General features: G+C 37.0%; 1 protein-coding gene across 2 annotated transcripts; it reads right to left on the bottom strand.

Annotated features, from left to right (window-relative positions):
* Positions 1–975: 975 nt before the first annotated feature.
* Positions 976–24,116, bottom strand: dync1li2 (dynein, cytoplasmic 1, light intermediate chain 2). Of its 2 annotated transcripts, none has more exons than XM_079842343.1 (13): positions 23,965–24,116; positions 23,258–23,331; positions 21,486–21,602; positions 20,958–21,188; positions 15,908–16,074; positions 13,722–13,815; positions 11,086–11,221; positions 10,834–10,945; positions 10,693–10,752; positions 9,726–9,767; positions 9,352–9,469; positions 8,522–8,659; positions 976–4,201 (listed from the first exon to the last, which is right to left on the bottom strand). In XM_079842343.1, the coding sequence occupies exons 1-13, from the start codon at positions 24,057–24,059 to the stop codon at positions 4,092–4,094; spliced, it is 1,494 nt and encodes a 497-aa protein (XP_079698469.1). In that variant the 5' UTR covers positions 24,060–24,116; the 3' UTR covers positions 976–4,091. The 2 variants fall into 2 exon arrangements, with proteins under 2 accessions (XP_079698469.1, XP_079698470.1); XM_079842344.1 differs by having other exon boundaries at positions 976–4,196; positions 23,965–24,104.
* Positions 24,117–25,519: the final 1,403 nt, after the last annotated feature.

The following is a 25,519-nucleotide window of genomic DNA, read 5'->3' as shown; positions in this document are numbered from 1 at the left end:
CCTACATTGTTTTGAACTATGCAAACAGTTTTGAAGTGTGTTCGTTCTCAAACTCCAACATTAACATTTTTAATTATGAAAAATGCCATTATTTTATATGGGAAAGTTAACAATTTTATTGACAAAATATTTTAATTTGTCTTGTATATATTTTTTATTAGATCGGGTAACAATTTAAGCTGCCATGTCGTCATGTTCCAACATGCCCCACCTATGGGAATTCTGAAGCCCAAATGGATTTACACAAACTGAGAAATTCAAAAAGTCTTAGGTTGTGCCCAGCCTTTCCCTACTTGTTGCTGAAATTGAAAAAGATAGTCATTACATGATTACTTACTACTAATCTACCAGGCCCACCTGTAACAGTGGTTAAATGAATACATGTTCATTCAGCTTGCCACATTGTGGCTGTTTTTAAACCCTATAGTACAGACAGCAGTTGATCCTTTTTCTTATTCAAACGTATGCACATTCTACCAGCTTAATATGTAGAGACAATAAGTCGTTTGTAGATTGGTTTAACCCAAGAATTGCAAATGCAGACAGTAATATACATAGGCCTACCGTATACTTAGAATATATTCTAATATGTATACACACAAACACAGTTAAAAGTACACAGTCATGCAACACATTTTATACTCTGTATAAAAGTTTGTTATATGACTTTGTGAACTTTTACATAGAACGTGTGTAGCCTTAAGATTGCATTTTTGGATATGTGTAACAATTTTCATCAAACATCTAATACGGACACCAAATAATTGATAGAAACTGGGAGAACAATACTGACCCCTACTGGTTTGGTTCCCAAAAAAATTATCTGAAAACAGGCATTTCTTAAACCGTTTCAAATTATCAGTCTCAATAGACGTACTGACAACCAAAATATAAAACATTTGTAGTAATCAGTACTGTTATGCTGTGCATCTTCTGAAATGAAATGAACCGACATAAGCAAAACACAAGATATTTGTAGTCTGGATTTGTATTTTATTTAAGCCAGGACTGAAAAAAAGACATTTCCTTATCTTGTTTGCATTAAAGCAAGATTCCACATGGCCACATACTGCATCAAGTTAAAGCCATACAATCAGACTCACTTTACGGTATAGACCAAAACAGTCTTTTGTGTGAATAGAAAGGTCTTTCAATTCATGAATAGAAAATTTTGGAAGCCAGAGCATTTTCTCAACATTTTCTTACTTACAGGGGGGTAAGTGCATATTAGAAGGATTATACAGAACAAAGCGGACAACATCCATCCTAGTCTGAATGAAATGCATACAAAATGTGCTGTTCATTATAGAATTGCAATCATCCCCAACCAAGGGAAAGAAATCAATGAAGCAGAAGCCAAGTAAACTCGTTTCTTTTGGTGGCCACCCTAAGACCTTTTATCCGTTGTGGGTCTCCTTTGGGAAAACAGATGGGTTCTGAGTTAGGAAGCTTTTTCAAGTACTTCAGGCATCTCAGGAGCAGCTTGTTAGTTTTTCAATGTCTTAGTCCTTTAAGTTTTTGCTTACGTTTGCACCAAGCTACTATTAAAGTCAGTAACCGGGAAAAAAAAGGAAATGTTTTTTTTTTTAATGCTAACAATGTGTTGCTTTTTAAAATGTAACTAAAGACGAATTAATAACAGTTCTTCACTTCCAGTAAAACGGTTACAACGCCACGTCTTTTGGTGGAAAAAAGGAGCCATGTTCACACAGGAATGTGTCAGTGATACTTAGTGAGATTTCAGTCACACAGCAAATGCAGAATACTTAAGTGCATCTTAAGCGCATTTAAGGTTATAAGAGTAGAATGTTACATGTGATCGGAGGCTTCATTAGTGACAGCCAAGAAATTCGAAACAAGAGGTATATAGTCCAGACTTAATGTTGTGCTTGAATATCAGCAAATGCTTTAGCCCTGCCCATCATAAATGGAAACCGTTAAGCAATATTACGCAGAATAAATGAACATTTCATTCGAGTTCCTTATCTCTAATTTGGTATGAGATTTTTCTTTTCATATTTCTAACACAAGTTCATGCAAAACAACAGTAAACTCTACACGTCTTGTGGTCTATTCCCTTGAAGAGCTTAAAAAAAAAAAAAAAAAAAAAAAAAAAAAAGGACAAAGACTTCAAACTCTAGTGGGGGAAAAAAAATAAAACAAAAACAAAAAAATCGGACATTGAACACAGACCACCACAGTAAACAGAGGATCCGTTTTGGAATGATGGCTTCTCCAGGCTCGGCCAAGAGCGGCCACCTGGGAGAAATTTAGGGCAGCTACTCGACATAGACATAACATGTGGATTCTACATCTTTGGTTCCAGATTCCAATTCTCTGCGTTTTCCTTTTTCATCTGAAAATGTAATGATCGATTAAAAGCCACTTTAGCTGCTCCATTTCTCCACTACAACATCAAGGTTAAAAACCTTAAGAAAACCACTACATCATGTCTGTGGATGATTCGTCAAGCTAAACCAACTAAATCCGTTACATGTTCAATGACCAAAAACAAAAGAAATTCAATATGATACAGTATCAGTAGTGGAAGAAAATGTTGAGAAATTCACTATGAAGACGGACGAGGCTGTTGTATGGACTCAAACCTACCCTGAGTGAAGAGACAGAGCACGTGGAGTGACAACGGTGAACGCTACACTGAAGGCAAAGTCGTCACTTCCAGTGGGCACTGAGGCAGGGCACACAAAACAAACATGCGTCGCCTACAGAGACACCTACACTGCGCAGAAACCGGGAATGTTTAACATGAATCAGTCCTCAAGTTATACATATGATATCTCATTTCTAAGGACTGATAAAAGACACGATGCACAGTCTGTCACTTGGCCACATGAGAATGGTGCTAGTGGTTTAAGCCACTTGAAACTTGAGGGTGGGGCGAAATGTCCCGCCAAGATGCTAAACACCTTTTATGTGGACACTGACATTCACTGACGAATTGAAAGGCAAGCTCCCTATGGCAGCAAAAAAGAATCTAGGCAAATGGAGTAAGCAAAATGTGTAATTTTAGCAATAAATCAATGACCACAGACAAAAAAAACAAACAAAAATAAATTACATCAAGCTGGATAAAAACAAAAACGAAAACAAAAAAAAAAGAACAATTGACTGTTGATGCTACAGTGCAATTCCACTTTTGGAGACAAGCACCTCCACTATGACACAGGCACTTGGGAGTTATACTAGGAAAGATGCTGCCCTGCCCCTCTCCTCCAAAAACAACCACAGCCAAAAGAAAATGCTCAGCCTGATGCTCTTTTCATCTGAAATAGTTCTCCATAAATTGTTAAAATAATTCAATTTAATACAAAATCAAATCAAAAGCTTGTATAGCAAATATTTAGCGCATATTTACATAATTCAAAGCGGCGGTGTGGCAATGTCTGCCATTCCTGTATGCTGAAGGCCAATGGGTATTCGTCATTAGTGTCATGACATCAGTGATGCTAACCATGTTAAGTGAAGCTTAACGTCTCACTGATAAAACACAGGAAATAAAAGCGTGCTTTGCTTTCTTCTTTATAAATACATCAGCATAAATGCAACTATATTTGTACACACTATATTCTTTTTGCAAGTACTTCTTGTTTTCGATGAATATGTTTAGGCTTTTAGCAGTAGTTGTAGCAGATTACAACATGAAGTGCCTGCTCGTTGAATGCAGAAGTGCGTATCTGCTCTCGTCAGGAGGAGGGGAATAGGTGCCGTTAAAGGTGTCCCAAGCTAAGCAAGGCCCCACACTTTAGAGGTTCGACTGCCTCCTTAAGGAGAGAGCACCCATTACCTGACCTGCCATGCCACACCAAAAATTAAATCACCACAAATGAACAAACAAACATAGAAAGGGGTCTGGAAACGAAAACAAAGAAAAGCGGTCGCATCTTTTCAAAAATCTCCCTCTTTTTCCCCCACAACATCAGAGCCTGTACATCTGACAGAATCCCAACACTTTCGAGCTGTTTGCTGATTGAAACACAAGGTGGGGGGGAATTTTGGTCATGAATAGCATTTTTTTTTTCTCCTTTGTCATTACATGTTAATTTCCAGAGTGGACAATGCTGTCGACGCGTTCATGCCTCGTTCTCCGTCGCTGGGGTGTCGTTGGCCGTTACCATTGATTCGGGTTTACGAGACATTCGGTCCAGTTCCGCCTGGACGTCAGTCAAACCCGGCTTCTGCCCTTGGAAAAAAGAGAGAAAGAAAAAAAGAACAGAGTAATCTCCTGTAGTTTCTGTTTTGTATATAGAAATAACACAGGTTGGTTATGTGGGAACCAGTTCGGTGGATGTGGATGAGTGCTGCATGCTGGTATGCATTCAAAAGGAACATGCTGAGCAGCGACACAAAAATGCAAACGTACTGAGACGGACATGAAAAGGGAAAGAAAAAAAAATGGGGTTCTTAAAGCACTACTTCATTACATGCTGGGGCCATAACGCCGGGTAAAGAACAGGAAAGTGTTAATATATTAGAACTTCATGTAAACCACTGTAACAAAAAGTGCAGTTGGTATGAATTTGGCATCATTCTAAGTATGAAAACCAGCGAGTATGAGATATCACCATCACTCACACAGGCTTTTCAGCCCATTCCTTCTGCTTACTCTCTCTGGCTCTAAGGGTAAAACTCCACAAAAAACAGCATTGTCCAGAGGGAACAAAAGAACATTATGACAGAAGGTGATCAGGTGAACCTCACGGAGGATTGTACAAGTCATAGTTCAACCCAAAATCAAAAGGGGAAGAAAGAATATGTCCATGTATACCCTGTTTGAGAGACATTGTATTCAAAAATAGGCCTATTAGTCACTATGAGCAACACTTGGATAATTTGGATAATTTTTTGTCAATTTCATGTTATTCAGACAAATGGCTTGGGATGATTTGTGTTTTGCATAAAGAAACTGAAGCCAATACTAACAATTGGATGCATTTTTACACATTTTCCCAAATTCTCACTACTTAAAAAAAGATAAATACATTAATATTACTCATTACTGCATTAGATAGATAGATAGAGAGATAGATAGATAGAGAGATAGATAGAGAGATAGAGAGAGAGAGATAGAGAGAGATAGATAGAGAGAGATAGAGAGATAGAGATAGATAGAGAGATAGAGATAGATAGAGAGAGATAGAGAGAGATAGAGAGAGATAGAGAGAGATAGAGAGAGATAGATAGATAGATAGATAGATAGATAGATAGATAGAGAGATAGAGAGATAGAGAGATAGAGAGATAGAGAGATAGAGAGATAGAGAGAGAGATAGAGAGATAGAGAGATAGAGAGATAGAGAGATAGAGAGATAGAGAGATAGAGAGATAGAGAGATAGAGAGATAGAGAGATAGAGAGATAGATAGAGAGATAGAGAGATAGAGAGATAGAGAGATAGAGAGATAGATAGATAGATAGATAGATAGATAGATAGATAGATAGATAGATAGATAGATAGATAGATAGATAGATAGATAGATAGATAGATAGAATAAAGTCTTGATTTTCAGAACTACATTACTGTTTTGCAGTAATGAGTAATATTAATGTTTTCATCTTTTTTTAAGTAGTCATTCTAAGTATATATATATATATATATATAATTGAATGAAATTAATGCAAATAAATGACTAAAGTACGTGAAGCGACGTCAATAACAATTTTTGTCACGCAGTTAAAGGGGTCATGAACTGGCTTTAAAAAAAATGTATACTGTTGTCTGAGGTCAACTTAAAGCTACACTATGTAACTTTTCCGTCCACTAGAACTCGCCTGTTCAAAACAAAGGCGTAGTTTGATGACGCCACGTTTGAGCGCAGAATCTTGGGACATGTGGTCTTCACCTCACAGCCGGTGGAAAACAGTCAGGATAGGACTCGGGCAGAAATCATGTTCATGGATGCGATTATTAACATTACTGCAGAGCAGAGCAGGACCGAGTGTTGTGGAGCTGAGCAAGGCCGCAGGAGCGATTGAAGAGCGGGACTGTTATTATGGCATAGTCGCCGGCGGGACTTTTATTATGACACGGTTGCCGGCGGCACTTCCTCTTCTCCAGTGCTGAGTGTGCAGTAACGCAGCTCTGTTTATCGTATTAGATATATCTGAGTGTGTTGAAAAGGAAGTTATGACGTTCGCTCGGCGGCTGCTATGACACTTGTTCACAATGCAGTGAGAGTAAAGCGTTTCACTGAATAAAACCGGAGACCGAGGGTGACGCAGATATGACGCAATCGACAGGCGACTCCCTCACACGCATAGCTCACACGTCCCGGCTCCTTGGTTCAAATAGCAATTTTCTCACGATTTACAAATAGTTGAAAACATTTGGGATATTCTAAGTACTCAACTGAACAAAATATATAACACTGGCCTAGTGGTTTCTGGATGTTTTACTGCAAAAATCCTACATAGTTCACCTTTAAGACTTATTCATTATGATGTTTGAATGTAAAAAACACACAAGTTATAGGCTATTTTCTACCCTGGTTTTGAGCATAGCTCTTAAAACGCTCATTTTTTATGGGCGTGCCGCATTGAAGACTTGGAAGTGAACGCCCACTGCTATGATTGGATAACAGTTTTGCATATTATAATGAGCTTCGGCTCCCCCGTCATTACACGTGAGGAATTGTTTTGAAAACATACAATGTGGAGAAACGGCAACCAGAATGTATTTCACCACTTAAGATTTAAGCCCGGTCCCATACATGTTAGAGTCGGATCACGAATCGCAAGACAATGAACCTACAACACCTCAAATACAAAGCCTGTGACAGTGTGGAAGTTATGTTTAGTTAGACACGTACATAACTCACATAATTGTGTTGCATCATTCCTGTCAGATCCAGAAGCCACAGCATTGTTTTTTAATCTCATCCTGTCTGCAAATCCAGTCTCTTGTTTACAAACTAATCCGGTAAAATGAAATGAACAAATGCAATATCTTCCCCACATGAGCTGGATCTTCATTAAAAATAAAGTTCAACCATGCATTTTGGAATCCGACGGAAGCTTATGGCATGTTTGAAGTGTTCTCAATTGTTTGAATTGTACTCAATTGTTTGACTGTCACATGATCCTTCAGAAATCATTGTAATATGCTGATTTGCTGCTCAAGAAACATTAATGACTATAATCAATGTTGAAAACAGTTGTGCAAAATTTTTTTTTAGGATTCTTTGATGAATAGAAAGTTCAAAAGAACAGGATTTATCTGAAATAAGCCGCGTTTCCACCGCAGGAACTTTCCCCGGGAACTAGGAATTTTGGGGTGGTACTCGGTGTGTTTCGACCGCAGGAACCGGGGTCTAAATGAAGTTCCGGGTAAATATTTCCCCCTCCAAACGGCCCTGCTCCCAAGGTAGTACTTTTTCAAAGTTCGGGAACTTTCGGGGGTGGGACTTGGGCGCTGAACATGATGATTGGTTGAACTCACGCAGCATTTTATTTCAACCGGCATTTTTAAAAGTCTTTCGCGAGATTCGTTCTGCGTTCAGTAAATAAATATCAATCTTGCTCTTTCTGTCCGATGGCGCGCATTCGTCTCAGCAATCGCACGGTCAATGTCCGTAATAGCTGATAATAACATACGTTGTCTTATTTTAAATCAAGCTTTACGAGCTTTAAGAATATGCTTTAGTATCAGTGCTTGTCTCTTTTCCGCAGTTTTGTTAAGGACCTCTTTAGTAAACCAATACATAACCAGCAAAAGCAGCGCTGCTTGAATCTCCTCCACTTGTTATTGTTGCAGACAATGTCGCGCAAAAATGATTTCTGTCCCGTCACTGACTGGGAGGAGCAGCCGCGCGCAGTCCTACATTACCGGACTAATTTGCCTAATCTTCACGGTACTTTAGACCGCAGTGTAAACGCAGACAGTAGTAGGTCTGGAGGGAAAAGTTCCTGTAAAAAAAGTTCCTGTTACAAATTGTTCCGGGTAATTTCGGTGGAAAAGGGGCTATAGAAAGCTTTTGCAACATTGTACTACCGTTCAAAAGTTTTGGGCCAGTAAGATTTCTTTTTTTTTTTTTTTTGAGAAAGAACTTTGGGGAAAGAATACATTTATTCAGCAAGGATAAATTAAATTGATCAAGTGACAGTATAGACATTATTAGTATTATAATGTTGCAAAAGCTATACATATCAGATAAATGCTGTTCTTTTGAACTTTCTATTCATTAAATAATCCTGAAAACAAATTGTACACAACTGTTTTCAACATTGATAATAATAATGATAATAATAAATGTTTCTTGAGCAGCAAATCGGCATTATAGAATGATTTCTGAAGGACCATGTGACTAAAGACTGGAGTAATGATGCTGAAAATTCAGCTTTGAGTCACAGAAAATTCGAATAGAAAACAGCTGTATTACTTTGTAGTAATATAGATACACACACATACACATTTTTTTATTTTGGGGTAAGATATGACCCATACATGGCAGTACTTTGTGAGATTCACCTGTTCCTAGACTTGAGGCTGGCAAAGGAAGAATTTACCTGTTTTCTTGGCAGAACCTTGTACAGCCGCTCCTGCTCCTGGTGTCCCAGGACTGCCCGGACTGCCCGGAGCACCTGTCTTTTTACTTAGAAGACTGTTGAAGAAGTTGGCCAGCACTCCCTCATTTGCTGCTGCTCCTATAAACACACACAAATTAAATATCATGACCTCAAGAGACAATGGGGAGGCCCAACTGACATTCATTTACACTGAGCTATTGAAAAGCACATCCAGAATTAGAATTACCACCATTATAATACTGAAAGGGCTATGGTTTTGGTATCAATGACACTAACGACAATGCTCACAAGCTGGCTATCAACTGAAAGATGGTGAAAAATGTCAAAAATGTGAAATATGATACCTGATACCCTACAGAGCGGTAAGGTTTAAGAGTCAATTAAAGTTGATTTAATTAAAGGGACTGAATCTATTCCTGCTGGTATGAGATATGCTGTCCAGCTGAGCTTAATGATGGGAAAATTTCATTTTTTCCCACACCAACTGGAACCAGCAGGAATATATTGTTTAGGGAATTATTCCAACGGTCTCCTCAGGAGGGCAGTGTTTTAAAAAGGTTAGAAGAACACTGCAAGACAGAGGCAGAGGGATGATCCAGCAAAATGAGATGAGTGTGGGAGAGAAAGAAAGAGAGAAAGAGAACAAAGTGCTCATATTTAGACTCTCACGAAAACACTGTTTTTGCTTGACTGCACAATCATGTGTTATTTGTGCCGCCCCGATGAACAGAGAGCCATGGGATCACAAAGCTTTCATTTAGGTTCTGCATCAAATGGTACATGTAATCTTGCTAAGCAAGATATCGTACCTTTCATGTTGGGGTCTGGTTTCTTCACCGAGGTCATGGGTGAGACACTAGCCACATTTGTGGGCCCTGTTCGGCCTGTCGGCCGGGGTGAACCAGATGCAGTCCGGGCAGGAGACTCCTATACACACAAACAAACAAAAAACAGGTGTCAGGAAAATGCAAAAGCAGTTCAGCAGATTTAGTTTTCTCGCTACACAAAATGATCACTAAAGGTGAATCTAAAGTGCAATTTTTAACAAAGCGAAAGGATTCAGTGGCTTATGTAACATTACAAAGCACAAGTGTCAAAATATTATCACAAAAAATCCTCAAAGCAGCATAACAGTGCACGCTTAAGTGTGTGAGGCAAGTGTGCGGTCTAAAGTCACACTTACTGTTCCTCTTGTGGGTGTGGCTGGCTGCTTGGATAACAATGACTGTAATAAAGTAAGAGAAGACATGAGAGCTGAAATACTGCTATGTAAAGCCTTAATAAAAAGCTTAAATCATTATTTTGAAATACTTATGCTACCGTTCAAACATTTGGGAAAATATATTTTTTTATAAAGAAATTAGTACTTGGATATTCAGCAAGTATGCATTAAATTGATCAAAACTGATAGCAAAGATATTTTTAGATAAATATGCCCTTTCAAACACTTTTTTCTTACCAATGTCAAACTTTTAAATGGTAGATTATTTTGAATTAAAACTGACATTATGATGACATTTTAATAAATGTACTCAAGTTTGTATTATACAACTAGAGTTATCTAGCTGATACACAACACTGTTTGTATTCCATGTCACACAAAGTGATCTTTCATTTCAAAGACAAAGAAACGAATGTACTTGGTGAAATCAAAAGCAGCCGCTTAATAGCGTTGACAGTGTTTATATGCAGCCTAATATTGTGTTAAAGACCATTCTCAATAAAAGCCCCTCACATAAACACTGTTCACAATTGATTAAACCACATGGAGCTGTTCAGGACAAGACAAGGCCCACAGTGAACATCCAGAGAATGTGCCAATATGTAATATCCACTAGGAATCAATTATTATTTTAAAATAACCAAATACTCTGCAAGTAAACAGTATACTGCACTCCTGAATAAAAACACTGAAGAGGCTTCACCAGCTCCTGATTGGTCAGAGAACTCTGGAACCATGAGGGAAATTAAACATGCCAAATGGATTTCACTTTATCTAATGAGGGACAGCTGGAGAGTTCTGTGAGAGATGCAAGTCAACGTCAGTGAAGAGATCACTTGATTGGTGGAGGTACGTTTTGGCTGCCTTTCTAATGTGTAACTTAAGAGTGAAAGAAACCTTATCCTAAAACTGAAGTCGGTTCAGTTACCTGCTGTTTCATGAGGAAGACCTGCTCATCCTCTGCACTGATTTCCTTGTCATGCACCAACTTTAGAGACAAAAAAGCAAATTTTACACACACAGTAGCCGATTATGGTGAAATTCTCACTCTTAGGTTTTCTCTCCTCACCTTTCGTACAGGAGGTTTCGTTATAAAGTCTTCAAAGGGATCTTCAGGTCGAACTGTTGTGAAGTTTTCATGCAGGATGGCAATTTTCTTGTCATTGTCCCATCCAGATGGACTATGCAGAGATATAAAAATGGTTTTAATAGGAACAAGTTTGACGGACTCGCACCAAATTGAAATAGACATGGTTTTCTTGCATAAAGAAGATAATAAAAAGATAAATGCAATGTTTTTAGGGGATTTTAGAAAACTCACATGAACACAGTGTCTTTCTCCACCACTAAGGCAGGCGTTGTAAACTGGAAGTCGTATATTTTGTGCACCATGTATTTGTAAAGAAGGTCCATGTTCTTCTCCTCTTTGACCGAAGTGTAAATCAAGCCAGCTCCATCTGTGACACTTGATTAAGGAGGAGTACACTAAAAAAAGGTTAAAAAATAAAACTCTAAAAATGCCACAGTAAAACAAAACAAAAAAACACATTAATCTGTTAACCCTAAGTCACCTCACCATGTATGGTAAAAAACTGAACAAAAGTAAAACCGATAAATTGCTGTATAATTTACAATGAAAAAGAATGAAAGGACATTCCCATTTGTCCTTTCATTTGGGCAGTACTGCGTTACATTTTCAGTTTTTGAATTAATGTCTATACACAAGCATAGGTCACTTTTGAACAAATCATGTAGCTTTTAGTTTTACCACCTGTATTATTCTGGTGGTTATTGTTACATTTTCAGGTACCATATTTTGGTAGGGCTGGGCTATATGGCAAAAAAAATAAAAATAATATCTCTATTATTTGGCCGAATGGTGATATACGGTTATATCTAGGTATTATCTATCTTTTTTTCTATTTGAATTTTAAAAAAAATATCTGTAATTATAAAAAAAAAAAAAAGTCATATTACATCCTGTCCAATGTTGTCCAACAATGTTCATATTGAAGGCTATGGAGAAACACAAATAGAGTGAATGTAACGCAAGCTATCCTATATGTGCAAAAAAAGGGTTTACATTCTAACACTAACATTACAATCCAAAAACCAAATATAATGCTTTTTAAAGCAGAAGTTAAATCCACTAAACTAAAAATTAAAATAATAAGCACAGACTAATTATAATTGGCTATTTGATTACCCCATTACAATAGTCACTTTACAGCTACTGCTATCATAAAAATACTAGTAGGTTTAAAATTCATTGTCCAACAAGAAATATTTTAGTAAAAAGTATATATTAGTCAGAATTGTGCTCCTATTCTATTGCTCTCCATCTATTTGCCATGCGGTTGCGCTCGTTTACTGAATTAAGTTGAGCCGAGACTCGCTTGCAGAAGGTTCATCCATTTCTTGACAGCAAAATGGAAATATTTGCAAGACTTTATAACATTTACAGAAAACACCTGTGAAATGCAAGTTATGCACTGAGGGAAACACAACATCTCAAACGCATTAAACAGCGAAAATATCTGTCAGCAAATGTAGGCTCTGTCAGAGCATCTGACGAGGCAAGCTGCTTTAAACTATACACGTTAAAGGGATAGTTCACACAAATGAAAACTGTCATCATTTACTCACCCTTAAGTTTTTCCAAACCTGAATGAGTTTCTTTCATGCAGTATGTTGAACACAAAAGATGATATTTTGAAGAATATGGGTAACCAAACAGTTGACGGTAACCATTGACTGTCAGAATTTTTTTCCATACTATGGAAGTCAATGGCTACCGTAAACTGTTTGGTTACCCATATTCTTCAAAATATCTTTTGTGAACATCAAAGAAACTCATACAGGTTTGGAACAACTTGAGGGTGAATAAATGACAGAATTTTAATTTTTTGATAAACTACCCCTTTAACTATGCAATGCAAGTGTTTTTTGCTACTTTCAGCTCGACAGTGTTATCATTTTCATGTCCAGCAAATTTAAACAATCGCCCATGCTGGTGCTGGGTGCTGGTCTGAAAACGAGGTGTTCATGCGCATTGCTATTTTGAGGCAACTGAAAACGACTGCGCCATTGAGCAACAAAAACCTGGTCTAAAGTCAATAGTGCAGTATTTTTGGTGTTATTTAAAGGGTGTGTTAGTAATATGCGCCTATAGGCAGGTGCACAATGCGCATACATTATTATACACACAGGGACGTGCAGTAGCACACAAACATTTTTAAATATTAAAAATAAAATGATTCCTAAAAGCGCTCAGTCTTTCCTCTTGCATATTCCGCCATAAATATAGCGAATCCACCATGGTGCAAGCGTAACTGGCTTTTTTTATTGCACTCTGCCCAAAACACACCCATGGTCCTTTTGGACCACGTGCCTGGCGCGCCAACTGTTTTTTCCGTCGTTAATCTAGCAAAAGTGGAAAAAAAGCTCCATGCACTTCAGACCATGCACTTAGATTGTTAAAAAAGGCCCCTATATCTTACGAGTAGTTTTAAAAGGCATCAATATAAATCATGCTCAGGACAAATCGAATTATGCACTTTGTCCCCGCACAGCAGCTCACACTGTGTCCTCTGCTATTTTTCAGATGCGCTCGTTTCAAACTATTTTATATCGATATGAACGGTATTGCCTCATTCCATATTGTTTATTAAAAAAAATATATCGATATATCGTACAAACACGACATACTACCCAGCCATAGACTATGGTACATCAAGTAGATTGGTATACTAATATTAAAACTTAAAGTTGGAAAATGTACATGACCAATATGCCACCCTGTAATACCCAAAATATTACGATGAATTTCTGGCAACCACAGCTGCCAGATTTTTGCAGTACATGTAAAATGATTTTTTTTTTTTTACAGTGTACTGTATAGGGAAAGAGTAATAATACAAAAATATAAATATTGAAAATATTGAGTGTGTAGGATACACTGTAGACAGAACCGCCGGATGTGTGACTGAATGAAGTCAAAGTGCTCCTCCTTGTAGTCGTGCTCCTTCTCCAGTACACTGACAGCATCACACTAAAAGACAGAGACAGAGATAATCATTTCAAGTGGGGAAAAAAAACTGTCTTGGGTGCAGTGTGTTTAGAGCGTGACTAAACAACATAAGAGTGAAAATTGCCATATTTGAGTAAACCATCCCTTTAAATTTATTGAGCCTCTATATACCGTTTGTTTTTAAAAGACAGACACACAATCCTAAAAATAGCAGACAAGCACACACATGCGTAAGGGGACTCATTACAATGCAGCAGCCATAATGACTCAGGTTGTGGCCGATTGCCAGCAATAATCGTTTTGGCAGGAAGAGGAGGAGCCGGCTAGGCTGCTTAAAAATCCAGGAGGCTGCCATGACCATCACTGCAAATGCAAACTCATCTCTGCATGTCACAGACACCGCTGACCTTCCACTGAACCACAGGACATACTCTCTCAATTAATAATAAACACATCCTGTCTACAACACTTAAATTTACAAATGTGGAAACAAAGCAATGCAATTTTTGAATTAAGTAAGCTAAACCTACTCCTGATATCGTGAAAAAGATCATTTTAAAATCTTTTTTTTCTCCATTCAATGAATGTCAACAGCATCCACTGTTGTTTGGACCTCAGCATTCTTTAAAATATCTTTTGTGTTCACAGAAGAAAGAAAGTCATAAAGGTTTGGAACAACATGAGTGAGTAAATGACAATTTTCATTTTTGAGTGAACTCTCCCTAAAGGTTGCAGTAGGCCAGTGAAATGCTGCCGTTTTTGCAGGTCTGTAACGATGATACTAATGCATATCGATAAGAACGAAATTTGTGTTTTTTTAGTAAACTGGAAAGAACTGCATTCTGAAATTCAATCAGGCTCTATTCTCCTCTATCCTAGGGTGAGGCTGTTTGATCACTTTGCCTCTTTAAGTTGAAGAGAACAAAGAGCGAACATTTTCCTCTCAGACCTAAACCACCTCATTTAAAAACGGGTTCTCTTTCATGCACCCAGGGCTGGAGGGAGACTAACAATAGAAGAAAACATTAAGCATGTTCTGATCCGAGAGAGCATGTGAGGGGAGCATGGTGAGTCTGCAGCTCTGGACCTGCGGGCTACTGAGACTCCATAAAGAGAGCTTTTCATCCATTTAAAGACACTCAATGATGCATCAGAAACAACAATCTCTTAACATGGAGCAAAACTCAAAAATAGCTGCTCAAATTCCCAAAACTGTATACAAACTCCTATTTATATACACAGGACGTACATTATCATTCAAATGTTTGGGGTCAGTAAGATGTTTTTTACTCACTTTTATTGAGCAAGAACAAATTACATTGACCAAAACAGATTTCCATTTTATATAAACGCTGTTCTTTTGAACTTCCCATTCATCAAATCCTGAAAAAAAAAGTCATCATGATCATCATCAATGATTTCTGAAGGATCATGTGACACTGAAGAGTGGCTTAAAAATCAGCTTTGCCATCACAGGAATAAATTAAATTAAATAAAAAAAATTTTTTTTTAAATATATTATAATATATAAACAGTTAAACTGTATTATTTACTGTACTGTTTTAAAATATTTTATGTAACACAGAGAGCACTACAACTCTATTAACATATTTTTTGACATATCGCTTGAGACTTACTGATATAAATGTTAAACTTTATTTGGAGTACTTTACTGCACAATGCACATTTCTTAATATTAAGCCTAAAATATGTTTCGATATCATTATTAAAGATATGATCACTGTATAATATCAGTATTTAAATGCAGGATATTTAAATGTATTTGTAATATACTTAGCATTAAATAAATGTATTTAAAATACATTGGTATATTTATAATTATAAATTATAAAGTATGCCTGCCTATAGCAAAACTAGTTTTTATAATATAAGAAATCATACAAAATCTTATTGACCCATTTTTGAACAGTATTGCATGTTTACACACACACTAATGTTACATTGTGCTACAAACACTTCTGAAACTTAATTAAAAAGTGTGCTTCAATAATGTGATTAATTTTGAAACATTTATAATGCTGATTTGTTAAGATAATAAAACACCTATTGGACCCAATGTTGCGGGTCAAATTATCTTATCACTTTCACCTACCTTTGAGCAAACTATGAGCACTGGAATGCCCAGGTTGTGTGTGAGGACGTTGTCTCCCAGGGGCAGCAGCACACTCTCATCTTCTCCCCCGGCTGCTGGCCCTCGTCTCTGGGGCGAGCTCGGCGTGGCTTCCTCTGGTTCTACATATTCCTGGAAGGCCTGAACCACTGCATAAAAGAGAGCAAGACACAAGCAGGGTCAAACTTTTATACATATATTTACAGTAAACAGAGTCAGTAGGTACTTCATACAGTTGACGATAACAGAAGCATCGCATTACACATTACTATTTACAAAACATTGCAATTGAATCCATATTTTACAACAAACTTAAAAGGCATGCCAACATTTAATAAAGCAAAGGCTTCAAATCATGCAGAGATTTTCTATCAATAAGTAGACAATGGGGTTTAAACAATATATTAGATTGATGACGACAACAAAAATAACTTATACTTCCAAGTTTCTTTAAATGGCACAACAATGCATTTCTAGTGGACCTGCAAAAGTTATAAACTCTACAAAGACTGCATTCAAGCTACTATTAGCTTACTAGCAGCAATAATGCATTCATTTAGCTGTTCTTGAAAATGTACGAGTAGTTCATCAAATGACTGATGACTAGAAATTGTCATAACTTTACAGGTTTTAAATATTTACATGTTGATCAATATTTATATAATAGATGATGAACCGATTTAATATAGACTTCTAAAGTGATTGAGTCTCTTTAAAAGACTTGGATTAAATCACTTGATTTATATGGATTACTTTTACGATACCTTTTTGTGTATTGTGTGAACTCAACAGATATGAGCAAAATTTACAAATGGGGTCAGTAAACGAACAGAAATTAAATTTTTGGGTGAACTATCCCTTTAAATCTTAAATAGCCCGAACTAATAAAAACCCATACAAATATAAAGAACATCCACAGATTTGGGACATTCAGTCAAGTTACATAAGACCCAAACAGTACCAAAAAAAAAAGAAAAAAGATTACATTAAAAAAAATATTCATTCAGCATAGGCAAGGATTTGTAGCATGGTTTTTGGCCCAAACAGTTCATTATCTGTTGTGTAACTGACTTGTTATGGACACATTTGAGCAGTCGAAGCCTGTAGAAACGCAGCTCAGATGTGAACAGAGCTGACAGCACATTCTCAAGACCCTGTCTGAGCCCTACATTACAGAACACAGGAACAGCAACCAAAATCAATGTTAGTCACTGCCAGCCTGATACACAGGAGTATATGAAGAGGGCATGGTGGTCTGGTGATGTGTAGGTGGCTGGAATGGTCTTTTATTGGTGGTAGATTGAGGAGGTGGAGAGGGAGGGAAAGGGGGAGGAACTTCCTTAGGAACCTTAAGAATGCAGCTCCAGATGACCCAGAAACCAGGCAAGCTGCACAACTTCCTCTAACGTACTGTTAATGGAACAACATGCTGCTGGAATAACAGACACCCCAGTCTTAAAAGCAGATTCAACATATACTACAGTTTAAAAGATTTTTTCTTAAAGAAATGAATACTTATCCAGCAAGCCAAGGACATATTCAAATAATAAACAGTGACAGTAAAGACATTTATAATGTCACAAAAGATTTTTTATTTCAAATAAATGCTGTTTTTTTTAACTTTCTATTCAAATAATCCTGTAAAAAAGTGCTACATCATGGTTTCCACAAATTATTATGCAGCACAACGGTTTCAACATAATAAGAAAGAATCATGTGACACTGAAGACTGGAGTAACGGCTGCTGAAAATTCAGCGTTGCCATCATAGGAATAAATAATTCAAAAGATATATTTAAATAGAAAAGTTATTTTAAATGCTAATATTACACAATATTATTACTGTTTTTACTGCATTATGTAAAAGCAGCCATACCGACCCCAAACTTTTTAACAGTAGTGTATAAACTGGATTCATCACTCATGAATCTCTTTATGAACTGGTTTTATTACACTCAATTACCCACACCCAGTGATGTGGAGTTTATATACATGTTTCCACAAGAGCCAGAGATCAAGATAATCATTTGGAAATTTTAATTATTTCCAGAAGGCAAGCCAATGTTTACCATCAAGTAATTCTTCTTAAATGATAATAGGCAAGAGTTCAATAATCACATGGCACCGTCTGCAGATATTTTTAAATAAAACCCTTGATTATACTGCCTCATGTTATCTCCACAGTTCTCTAAACAAACTTGACTAACATTTTTTTTAATAACTTGATCAGCCTGTTTTCACCAGACAATCAACATTGAAGATGTGGTAAAGATTTGAATCTGTAACTTTCTTAATCAATATGACTGTAACAACCTTAATCAAAAGAAGCACCAGTTTACAATCACTTTCTACTGTCGACTTTGACCAGCTTCCTCAAACAAGGGTAGGGACGTCAACAGAATACACACGTCCAGTGTGCATTTGCAGGTATTAATCCGTCAGAGTGCTAACAAGTGCATCTAAAAATCATGTTATAGTGTTGTTTTTGTAAAAAGCAGTTACAAATCCACATTTTAAATCCACAAAAACAACATAAAAAAAATACTTCCAAAGTACATCCAGACATCTCTACATACAAAAAAAAAAGTTGCCTAAAGTTGGTAAATGTGTTAGCTGAATAAGAGCTGAGAGACGGCGTGTTTTAGCACAGTGGTTTGTGTTATGCTTGGGTGTTGTGCTCATGCCCTGCTTAGAGCAACGAGTTGAATGTCAGGAACGTCTGACTGAGCAGACCATGATGCAACGCCTTGTAAGAGAGGCTGAAACGTCCTTCCCACTAGAGTGCTGACATCACAGAATCCGGTCAGATATAAGGAGTGAGCAGAGGCTGCCCTGCTTGTGCTTCCTAAGTTGATCTCAGCAGTGCTTAAGGAAGCAACGGCCCGGCCCCTTTTCTGGGTGGGTCAGTTTTAAAAAGCTTAAAGCAGCTTGAGGCTTAATGTGTTCGGACACTAATTCAATACATCCAACATTTGGCAATTGAGGGATGTGGACTTGAAAAATAAAATATACACCATGTTCAAAAGTTTGGGGTCAATAATATTTCTGTAATGTTTTTGAAACAAGTCTCTTATGCTCACCAAGGCCGCATTTATTTGATCAAAGGCACAGTAAAAACAGTAATAATGTGAAATATTGTTACAGTTTAAAAAAAAAATGTTTTAATGAATAATATATATTATATATTTTTTTTTTTCAGAATTCTTTGATGAATAGTCAGTTCATACAAACACAATATTTGTTTGAAATAGATATCTTTTGTAACATTATAAATGTCTTTCATGTAACTTTTGGTCCATTTAATGTGTCCGTACTCAAAAGTATTAATTTCTTTCAGAAAAAAAAATTTACTGACTGCAAATATTGTGAATGGTAGCATATTAAAATAATTTTCTGACAGCAGAAATAAGCAAATGAGGAACACAGTGGATAGGTCACCAATATCAAAATGGCAACTTCAAGGGATCATATAACAGCCTAGATAAAATAGTATTTGTATTTGCAAAATAATAAAAAAATAAACTGTAAATATGTGATATGAATGATGTTTCAATGAACCATTTGAAACCTCATGTTTTAACTGTAAAAGTAAAACATTGAAAACCATCACAGAATGCTTGGTTTGTATGATGAAAACATATTAGAAGGATGAACGTCATACAATAAGGTGGTCAACACTGCCTGGGACATAAAGAGCTAGTGATTCAAACTGCCATTCAAATTTGTTGTAAAACCACTGGGCTTTGTATTTCATATGAAAGCTAAAAAACAATACCATTGCCAAGCCACTTCCCCATTCTGCTGTCACAGCCCTGTTTATAGGGCACACGCAGAAACAGTCATCCTCGGAAATAGCCTCTCACTTCATGTCTGAGCACTCTGCCTCTCTCTTCACACTGCAAAAACATTCAGACTTCTCAAACGCTACTGTGCCAACCTAATGTTTTCATAAAGCAAAACACCTTAAGTCATCAAATGCATTGTCAATCGAAAGTTAAACTTTTAAAATCCAAATTATTCACTTCAAGAAGTTCGGGGTCAGCGCAATTTGGAAGAAATGATTGCAGTTATTCAGCTAGGACACTTTTCAAAAGTGACAGAAGACATTTATAAATGTTACAAAAGATTTCCATTTCAAATAAATTCTGTTTTTTTTATTTTCGATTCAAAGAATTCTGAGGGGAAATATCACAGTTTGAGTTTTTTCAGTTTTCAACATTCATAATAAATGTTTCTTGAGCAGCAAATCAGCATATTAGAATGATTTCTGAAGGATCATGTGACACTGAAGACTGAAAGAGCTGGAAATTACATTTTAAAATATATTAAAATTGAAAACAATATACTTTTTTTTACCTGTATTTTGATCAAATAAATGCAGTTTTTATAAGAGGCTGATTTCAAAAACATTTTTAAAAATCTTACAGACCCCAAACTTTTGAACTGCAGTGAACACCTTTAGACTTTCTATATTACTTACTGTGAATTCACAACAGAAAAAAATATCCTTTAATGTTTAAAGTTCATTCTTCACTATCAAAAAACAACCAACCAAAAAACATGAACCTCCACACCATGTGTTATGATGAATGTATTACTGTATTTACTACTGCACCACAACTTTCTGCACAATCTGTTATTGACTATACGGTTTCTGCTGCTAATTCTCCTCCTGATGTCAATTTTGTAAATGTAGCAATCAGCGTCACTGTGTTCTACTGACTCTACACATTAACATATCAAAACAAGGAACGATTCTCACAAGAGAAGGTACATTTGAAAACTGACATAAATGTTAAGCTCTACCAACATTAATATTCCCAACTGCCTAATATGGGTTGACATACTGCACAAAATGTCCTCTAGTTGAACAAACATCCTTCACTTGAGTAGCATTAAAACAGCTGGAAGTAGATGCCATGCACACACCATCACCCATAATCACACTTGAATCTGAATGACCTTTACAACCAGTAAAGTGTTGGTACTATTACATCCAGTAGTAGAAAAAAAAGAAGCAAAACAGCACTTACTCCTCTGCTCCATCTCTCTCATTTCCTCAGGTGGGATCTTCAGTTTGTCCACGTGTTCACGCAGCACACTCGCCCACTTCTGCAACGACTCCATGATGGTCCAAGGCCGTGACATGTCCACCACAAACACAACTAGACTGTCCTTCAACGACTCAGCGGTCACTGCAAACTTCAGCAAGCCTTTGTGGTACAGGTCTCCATCCAGGATCCACACGCTGCAGCGAGTTAAATCTGGAAGAGTTTATTGTGAATAAATAAAAAAATAACTGAATAAACTGCATTTTCTACTGAGTAAATGTACCCAAAATATTTATTACATAATGTTTCACGTCATTCTAGTAGTCTAATGTAATTTGTGTACAAAACAATATATAAATACATTTCATAGTGTGTGACCTATTAACAGAAAACAGGACATGACTAAAAACAAAACTATGTCGCACCAAAGCTTCATAATCCTTAAATATTACTTTGTTAATTATTTCCATTCTTTCATCACCTTCTTTGACCCAGTTTAAAATGACTTACCCTCTCTGTCTTCATCCTGGACGCTCAGGTACAAGTATTCCAGCCCTCTACCTTTCTTACTGTGCTCGGCTCCTTGAAGTTTTGACATGAGTGTCGTCTTTCCTGAACCATCCTCCCCTAAAACATCACCAGAAATCATATCACTCATAAATCATGACACATCGGTGCACTGAATAATAAAATCCTAAGAGTGTTAAAGGTCCCATAACATGAACATTTCACTTTATGAGGTTTTTTAACATTAATATGAGTTAGCCTGTATATGGTCCCCCAGTGGCTAGAAATTTTGATGGGTGTAAACCGAGTTCTGGCTGTCCTGCTCTGCCTTTGAGAAAATGAAAGCTCAGACGAGCCGATCTGGAATCTTCCCTGTATGTCGTCATATGGGGAAAAGGTTACCTCCCCTTTCTCTGCTTTGCCCGCCCAGAGAATTTGGAGAAAATGGGTTCCGTTTATTTTCCGACAGCACTGACAGCATTCGACAGCACTGCCACAAACAGTGAGTAACAGTGTTCATTAATGCCTGATCTGTGATCAGTGATTTCTGATGTGTAGCTAATTATTCAAGTTCACACAGACTTTCTTTCTAAATCATTTATTACCGTTTATGCATCCGTGAATCAAGCCAGTGACTAAACGATCAACTTCACATTGTTTCTTTTAGTAGCATGAAACTAATCTGTTATTTAAAGTGTGTTAAACTACAGAGAGCGATCAAAGTCTCTTTATAATGTCCGGAGCTGTCAATCATACATCGCGAGTATATCTGCAGACTTGCCCAAACTGTCGTTATAACGAATGACGCTGTTATGCTGCACAAAGAAGCTTTTACTGTATTCATGTCGATATTGTGTTTGCTGTTAGTTGTGGTCAAAGCATTTTGTGAGAAAAATAGCGTTGCAATGACGAGATCATTGCATTCACGCGATCAACAGACTTGCATGTGTATTCAATGCTCATCACTGCAGCTTTTCATGTGATGGGAAAAATCTAAAAATAATGCTATAATCACCACTTTCACGATTCGTTTATCTCAACAGCTCTAATAGTAAAAAAAAGGGTAGTAAAAGTATTCGAGAGGGGTTCCACTAATGCATTTCAAATGCAAAGATGTCAGCCAATCACAGCAGTGGGCGTTTAAACTGAAGTCTCACAGCAGACACGCCCCTTGAAACAGAGCATTCAAGCCAAAGGGCTAATAACAAGATTTTTATTTCTAAATTATAACATTTTATGGTGTAAAAATCATACTAACAATACAAGTACACCTCAGGAAACATTATAAAATAATTTAAAAATCCACATCATTGGACCTTTAAGACAAAGAATTATTTCAGATTTATGCTAGGGACACAGTTAAAGGGATTCACTCACTCATGTCATTCCAAACCTGTATGACTTTCTTTCTTATGTAGAACACATCAAAATATATATTGTTTATGTGTTTTTTGTCCCATGCAATGGAAGTCAATGAAAGTTTGATTAGCACCAGCATTGTTTAAATTATCTTTGTTTGTGTTCCGCGGGAAAAAAAAGTAAGCCATACCAAGATGGTGAGACTTTATAACAGAATTATCATTTTTGGGTGAACTATCCCTTTACCAGCTTCATACATTGTATTCAAAGATATTTGCTGAAGGTTGCACATGCATATAAATGAAGAAGCGTAATGTTACATGTCGAAATTGTACTCAAAACACAAATGCGCTTTTAATAAAATGTGAATTTGGATTGAGAACAATATTCAACAACAAAAAACAAATCTTACATACCGAAAAGCAATATATTTTTCCCAGAGGGCAATTTAGAGCTTGAGCGTGTGGAAACTTCGCTGAGGATTGAAGACCTGAAAAACAAAACAAACGACCACCGATCACATGCCATTCATGACATTAGCAGACATGGGCTTTAAAACGTACAAAGTAGTTGAATGTTTAGTTTCGTCTGCAGACACCTGTAACTAGGTTATATAATGTTACCAAAACATCCACAAAAGGCCGTTACCACAATTAACCTCTCACACAAGAGATGGATGTCAATCAACCGTTAGATCCCATCAGCAACGCAAATCAACTGTCAGTTTCCTAAAACTCATCATAAAACAATCACCACCCGCATTTCAATTTAATTAGCCAAGCAAAGCTTAATCAGAAACGACTTGAACACTACAGAACTCAAGTAAACCGTTGAGTTTAAACAAATGCTAGCCAGTGAGCATGACATGAGCATATAAACCGAGACAATCTGCGTCCTAACGTCTCAAAAGACTTTCTTTATTATTTAGCCCACTGTAGAGGTCTAATCTAGCCTGATCCAGACGTTGCTGTAAGTTTATGTGAAGTGTTTTGGGCTCATCCGGGACCGGCGTCTGAACTGGGCAGCACCCGGCTGATGACAAAGCAGCACATCACAGTGTCAAATAAACGGAATCCTTGCTAAACCCGCAGCACTTATGGACACGTTGGGGGTACGAGCATACCAGAGGTTTTGTCCTTCCTCATCCTCGTTGCTGTTTTCCATAGTATCGCCTGTCCCGGCTGCGCCCAGTAGCTTCTTCTCTAAAACGGGAGCCATCTTGAGTGGAGAGGCACAAAGGGAGGCGCACACTGAGCGCCTGAGGACCTCACATCCGCGAATGACCTATCCTACTACGACGAAGGACTAGCTCATGAATATTTATTACGTACCGTGTCGTTCGCCCAGTTAAAGAAGACGTTAGTAAGTTGGTACATGAATATTTATTAGACACATGACAGGTTGGAGTTCGTTTCCAGAGCAAAAGCAGCGTGACCAAATTAATATTAATGAAGAATGACTTCACCGTAGTAAGAGTAATACATTATCGTAAAGTGCTCTTAGAAATATAAAAACAGAAACACAACTTAACAATAACCCGAGAAGAAGAGCAGGACATGTCACCGAATGGTTCATCAGAACTCATACGTTTTGCTGTGCTTGTTTTAAATAATATGCAGAACACATGGAATCACAACATAGTTTTTGCACTGATGTTTGTCATTATGATCAGGCATTTGAAAAGGCAGCACTATCCGCGTTGGCTTGAATGATGTCATTTCAGACTTTGCCGCGCGCTCAAGTGTGTGATTCGCGCGCTGATCTGAGGTCAGTTGTGTGGTTTGCTTTTCCATGGTGAAGTTATAAATGTGGGGAGAGGAAACTGGTCCAGGCTACGCCATAAAGAGTGAACTAGAGACGACGGTTTGCGAATCCGTCTGAATCGGAATTCTTCATATAAAATGCAAATTTTATATAATATAGGCCTGTCACTAGTTATGAAGTACGATATACTCTTATATTGTCGTCAAGTAAGGTTAAAGGCCTATTCTACATAACAACTCGTTTTAGGTTAGGCTATTGGTACCAGGCGTACTTATGTGTTGTAGCCTACAATTTATGGTTTAAACTTTGGCTGTTCGGGTTATTTTATTAAGATTTTAATATTTTGTTTTGTTTTAATCTATCGATAAATGTTTCAGTCTTTGTAATTGCAACCTCTAGAAAATAATTTTAAATGCACGGAACAATATATAAGTAGGCTATAGTTTTTTTCTTAACCAAATAAAGCACATTTCCTCATGTACCGTATATAGGAAAATCAAGAACTGAGTTAAGTTTTTTTTTTTTCTAGCGAGAAAAGCTTCATTATCGATAAAGTGCAGTGATGACATCTGCCGGTGGAAAGATCACATGACAACGTGAGCTTATGACTATGGCTTAGACCAGGGGTTTTCAAACTTTATGATGCCAAGGACCCCCAAATATGATGAATCTTTTATGAGGGACCCCCTTCCTAATATCCATCTATTTTTATGTATGAAAAAAAACATTTAAACTGTTAGATAAATAGCAAGTGTGACATTACAAATACAACATATTGTTTCCAAACTTAAATTGGTTATACTTAATGTTGGATGTATAAACCTGAAGAAGAACATGTTCAATTAAAAAATATTTGTATAAGCAACTTTCACAATACATGTATGTAGCGTCTGTACTGCGCTAAGAATACTGCC

The sequence above is a fragment of the Gobio gobio genome, assembly GCF_949357685.1.
Source record: "Gobio gobio genome assembly, chromosome: 2".
NCBI classification, from domain to species: Eukaryota; Metazoa; Chordata; class Actinopteri; order Cypriniformes; family Gobionidae; genus Gobio; species Gobio gobio.
Note: the sequence above shows the minus strand (reverse complement) of the source record. Positions and strands in the feature narration are given on the sequence as shown.